The sequence below is a fragment of the Mercenaria mercenaria genome, chromosome 18 (assembly GCF_021730395.1).
Source record: "Mercenaria mercenaria strain notata chromosome 18, MADL_Memer_1, whole genome shotgun sequence".
NCBI lineage: Eukaryota > Metazoa > Mollusca > Bivalvia > Venerida > Veneridae > Mercenaria > Mercenaria mercenaria.
This window is the reverse complement of record NC_069378.1, coordinates 17,519,390-17,525,213: the sequence shown is the minus strand read 5'-3', so window position 1 is coordinate 17,525,213 and position 5,824 is coordinate 17,519,390. Positions and strand designations below refer to the sequence as shown.

Here is a 5,824-nt window from a genome sequence, read left to right as displayed (position 1 = left end):
CACCAAAACAAAGAACAAAAAACTCAATTATGAATAGGAAACGATTATGAAAACGTTATCGGAAAGTCTTTGGGTAACTTCATTCTTTATTATAATGGACAAATGATTCAAAAGTAGTACAACTATTTTGTCACGGATAATGATTTCACTACCTGATTCTCCTTTTCTCAATAATACCGTGCGCGAGTAGTATGTAAATACACGCTAGCTATAAAAAAACATGTTTAATGTGAAGTATATGCTGGGTTCCCATAAGTTTAAAACAAATACACGATCTGATATCTGATAACAACTCTTCACAAAAGAAGTCGTAGTGCGTTTTTATTGCTTTGTGTCTCTTTGTTATGTAGTCAGTTGGAATATTACGGAAGTTTCAGTGTTTCATACTTCAAAATGGAATGTATTATGACTTATTATAGGGACGTTAAATCGTATCTGTGTGAAACAGTGTTGGAAACGAACTTAGACTTTGATAATATTTATTCTATTTTCTGTGCTGCAGTTTCGCAAAATGTATCATATTCTAACCACGGATCATTTGTTTGTTTGAAACGAAATAAAGCGTTTCATGGTTCTTTGCCGCAAATAACATTTAAGATGGAGCGAATGCTGTTTGACAGTGGTCAATCGTTATCCCAGACTGGGTTGTATTCAGTGATGAACATGTTTCGGGAAAAAAGAAATATTGTCATTATTTCACTTTACGGGAAATCCGTCCTCATAACCAGTGATGACATATTATCACTTCTGAAGTTAAAAATAACAAGAGAACTAAAAGAGGGAAAGCTTGTTAAAAGATATATCGATTGTGATGTACTCATTGCCTTGCTTATCGTAAACTCCTTTCAGACGGAGAGGAAGTCTTTGACAAATAATTCAGCTGGTGAAAAAAATGAAGAAGAGAACAAATTTTGTAACAAAAACCTTAAAGGTATACTAGACCCAAATTTCATATTTAAATACATGAAAAAATACTACAAGTAGTTTATGTAATCATAGAATAAACAAATTTATGAGTATTAAGACTGCTATGAATTTGGTTAAAAATAATACACACTGTATACATGTACAGCTGAAAACAGTATAATATGTATTTCCATTAAAATAAAATTGGAAGTTTTTTTACACATCAGCTGTTACTGCATGACATTTGACTATAAATGTAGCTCTATGTAGACAATTTAATTATATATTTACTGAAGTCAAATATATTTGATAAGGATTATTAGCATTTGAAGTAAATATCTAAATATATAATATTTCAATGAAAGATGAGCAGAATACATTTTTAAAGCAAAGCAAACAGATGAACGCAATGGTATGAATTGATGTTTAGATGCTTCCCAATATTAGTTTGTCAGAATAAAAACAGTTTAGTTGCTTTCGACAAATATGCCCAAATATATAAATCGATTTTGTTTTAGGTGTGTCGTTTAAAGCATTATCATAACTTCTAAATCTTGCCCCCGCATCAGACACTGAGAGAAAAATACGTAAAATGGTGTGTAATGCATTAGAATGTCAAAAACAGTTTGCCAGATTGATATAAACAAAGCGTTTGATTAACTAAGCAAAATTGATAAAATAATAAGTATTTCAAATAAAACTAGTCATTGTTTTTTCTTTAAGTTTCCGGGTTATGATAACAAATTGTTATTTAAATATCCAAAAGGAACATCATCATGTAAACTATAGTTTGATTGTGAGGCCAACAGTGTTTTTGTACTTTTAATAACAGCTTGAGTTTGAGGTCAGCGTTGTTTTTGTACTTTTGATAATGAGCTTTCCGTTATTTAGGTAATGTTATTCTGTACGATGGTGGTTCTTACATAAATAGGGCAAAATGGCAAAATTAATCATGCTAATTTCTCTAATCAGCAGATGAATTTATATATTGAACTCTCATGCTTAAAAATCAGAAAAGCATAGAAGAATCATATGCTGTTTGTAAACTATTATATCCTTTAATAGAGATGTCGACATTATCACCGGTTCATCCACGTAGGCCTCACACTACGACTTTAGTTGACTTTGAAATCGTTGCATTTCCAACTGATGGTCAAAAATATAACAAGCCTGGGTATCCAGATAGCAAGGAAACTGGTCATGAACCCCAAGAAGATAAATATCCAACACAAGTAACAGAAATGGACGCCGGACAGCCTTCGTTTGAGTCCTATCCTACCTATCCCAGACCAAACACATCGAGTTTGGTTGCAATTGAAAACTATGGACTCGCAGAAACCAACGTTTATTCAGCGCCATGTTTTTCATACAACAGTCGAGCAACAGACAACCACAACGTTATTGCATCTGGCACTGGGATTCCATTGCATGCGAAACCTGCCAAATATCCAGATTTTGTGGAAAAGCAAAAGAGAGAAAATTCGTTCCATACAACGAAATGGCAAGTTGACGACAAGCCAGATTATTTACTGTTAGCAGAGTATGGGTTTTTCTTCACAGGTACTATTATATATTTCTTACGTTTTTAAATATGGGTTAAAGCCTTACACATACAATTTCTCAAGCTATTTTGAGCAGACTGCAACAGTTTGTAAAACCTCGTCTCTCTTTAATTCATACAGACTGCACAATCGATGGATTTAAAGCAAAATAATGTAATGATAGAAGATGATTAAAGGTCACCATGATATGACAAAGTTCATTTTGTATCAATGAATTCAACAACATACAACGATTGTTTTCCTTGGAAAAAAGCGTACATTGACACATACTGTTCATGCTTCACAAACTTAAGGTTATTTTTGTTTTTGTGGTAGAAATCACACCATAATTGATTAAAAGGGTACATGATGTTATCGAGAATATATTAAATAAGGCTAACGCGTTTTCTTTCAATAAATCTTTTATTTGATGCTTCTTCATCTTTATATTTTAGTAGTCTTGAATTATTTATTCATTATCTAAGATTAACAGACGACAAATCTGACAGGTTATCGCTGTAATAATTATTGTAATAGTTACAAATAACATGTTTCACGAGCCTATGTGGATGCTCATCACAGGCACTATGTGAGGCTGAACCCCACTCAGTCCGGCTGTTCTTTATTTCATAAAATGTCCACTTTCTTTTTGGTTTTTCGACATTTTCTAGCATATCAGCATATCAGATTTTGAGAGACTTATAATCCCGTAAAAAGATATATCGCTTCAATCTATTTAAAAACAAAAGAAAAAGGGGTGTAAACGTTTATATCAGAAAACTACAGTTCGTTAGATATAACCCGATGAGTTCACTCCTTTTCGCATCATTCAATACCTCTTGTTGAGACATAAAATTCTTACGCCGCCCTTGCTATCTAGCATGCGGTAGGAACATGCCGATTTAGATAGAACGCGACACATATACTGAAACGCGGTAGAGTAAAACTAAACACGTTGCTATAGAGAAAAGCCATTAGAAAAGGAAAAAATGCTCTATTTATAGTTGGACTACATGTGACTAGACATGCGGAGGCGTACATTTGATTTGGTGGTGATCAACTTGTAACTAATGTTACTTGAATCACCGCTATACCTATCTTATTTCTCGATAAACGTGTTATCATTGCAAGGTACGCTTATTTTTGTCTTGGTGATCTGCGAAGTCATTGCAAACAAATGTATACAGTTCCATGTCTTTTTTATTTCTATTTCTTTTAAGGATCATTTTTATGTTTACAATGTGTTCTGTGGCTACTGTCACTTATGTTACTGATTCATCGGACTGGAAGTAAACATTCATACCGTACTGTGATTTACTAACATTACAGAGATTCCCGATTGAATTTTGGTGTTGTTGGTTCATGCCTCTGACCGTTTCAAGGTTTTATCGGTTATATTCCTTCCGCATGTTTGTTTGTGTATATCAATAATAGCTTTGTTTGTAACACTCCATTCGTCTCCAGTTGTGTATACAGCCTGTTGAGACGTGCAGTATACACTTCCGCATAGAGAGCTAAATAAGTAAATATATTCTTTGGATGTAACTTTTTATCTAATAAAATAATTATTATCGATGTCAAAAAGACGGCCTGGTAGGGAAAATCACCTAAATTTTGATTTTAGAAAAGTTCTTTTGTCAGAGTATTTTGTCATAAAATAGTGTGATTTACTGCATAAAAGAAAAATGCAAAAATAAGTGCAAAATCCGGGAGAACTATTTACTTCTTGGTTGCAATGCGTGTGATTTTTTTGGGTTTATTAGCGTGATTAGATGTAATATGGTACGTGAGTCGTGTATGTTTTGTTAGCACAAAACATGCTTTAATTTACGACAATAAAGTACCTTTGAATTACCCTGATATTATACATTTTTAAGTGATCTCATTTTATTAACGTATACCAAAATAAAATAATTCAACTTTGTCATAAGCGGATTTCTGACAAAATATGAGATTCACTATATTTCTTGTAAGCGAGCCTGATACTGAAAACCATTATATTGTATATAACGCTTTCAAATCTTGCTTTGATATTTTTGAATAACCCTTTAAAGACATTCAAGTGCTGTTAAAATTTCCGTTGAAGCCGGTGCTAGGTGGCGTGAGGAGGGTAGCACATTTCATTACATGAACAGACTCAATAAAACCGAGTCTGCTATTATTCTTCTTGGTTGCATTCTTAGCTGTCAACGAATCTTTTTACATTAAATTTTAAGAAATAATAAGTTCCCAAACGTGGTTTGTCGTAGAATAACCCGAGTCGTGATTTCGTATGCGCAAGAATATATCACGAAGGCCGTAGTGATATATTGTTTCGTATAAGAACGAAAAACTCGAGTTATTCTACGATAAATCTCACTCTGGAACTTATTATTTCGATTCTAACACGACATACTAGTATCTACAGTGTTAGCAAAAAATGATAACTACTTTTTGCGACCGTGCTACGCACATGGATCAGATGGCGTCATTGCACGCAAGTGGTTTATTGCAGAATAATCCGAGATAGATTTTGCTCTACATGTATGTAGGTTATTTGCTGGCCGTGTTAGAATAATGGATATTTTGAATGAGTCAAAAGGAGAAGTAAAACAATATAATTGTAAATATTATTGTTTGTCCAAAAATATATCCAACAAAATTATAGACTAAGGAACATTTACAGGTAACAATGATCTGGTAAAGTGTCATCATTGTGGTATTGGACTGAAAGACTGGGTAAAAGAGGATGATGTCCTTAATGAACACGTGAAGCATTCTTCGTCATGCGGTTTCCTTATGCAAAGATTTGGAAAGGTCAAATTAGATCAAATGAAGGTACACATTTATGACTTTACAGTACAATATTTAGTGCGTTAGTCAAGTGTAATATTTACCTTTTTACCAGTAAGTACGATATGGGCTTGACAGGCATTTACATTTCTCAATGCATTCTAATCCCAAACTGATGACCATCTATGACAAATAAAAGTGCGTTACGGCTCGTGTGGTATACCACAATAAATGACACGGACACCTAAGACAACGTAATACCTCTGTAACCAGATATCTTAGTTAAAGTGCAAATATACCACCTTAAACATTGATATTAACTGAAATATAGATGCACTAAACGCAATAGTTAGCGCAACACATGAAAAATAAATAATGTTGAGATCATGCAGTGAAACAAATGGCAGTTTTAATTCTATCTATATTTTGACGATTTTCTGTAAATTGTTTACTACTTAAGTGTTTGATAATGCTTGCATATGTTATAATTGCAGGAGGCATTGACAGCGGGTAAGATCAATATTTTCAATTTGTCCCTCAAGTATTTCAGTGGTCTTGCTAACAGTACAGATAATGTCATGTTATTCATGCATTATGAAATTTGA

General features: G+C 33.3%; 1 protein-coding gene across 1 annotated transcript; it reads left to right on the top strand.

The window, feature by feature from the left end:
- Window positions 1–361: 361 nt before the first annotated feature.
- Window positions 362–5,824, top strand: LOC123537992 (uncharacterized). The gene is made up of 5 exons (XM_053529682.1): window positions 362–931; window positions 1,295–1,318; window positions 1,972–2,466; window positions 5,113–5,264; window positions 5,714–5,824. The coding sequence occupies exons 1-5, from the start codon at window positions 394–396 to the stop codon at window positions 5,822–5,824; spliced, it is 1,320 nt and encodes a 439-aa protein (XP_053385657.1). The 5' UTR covers window positions 362–393.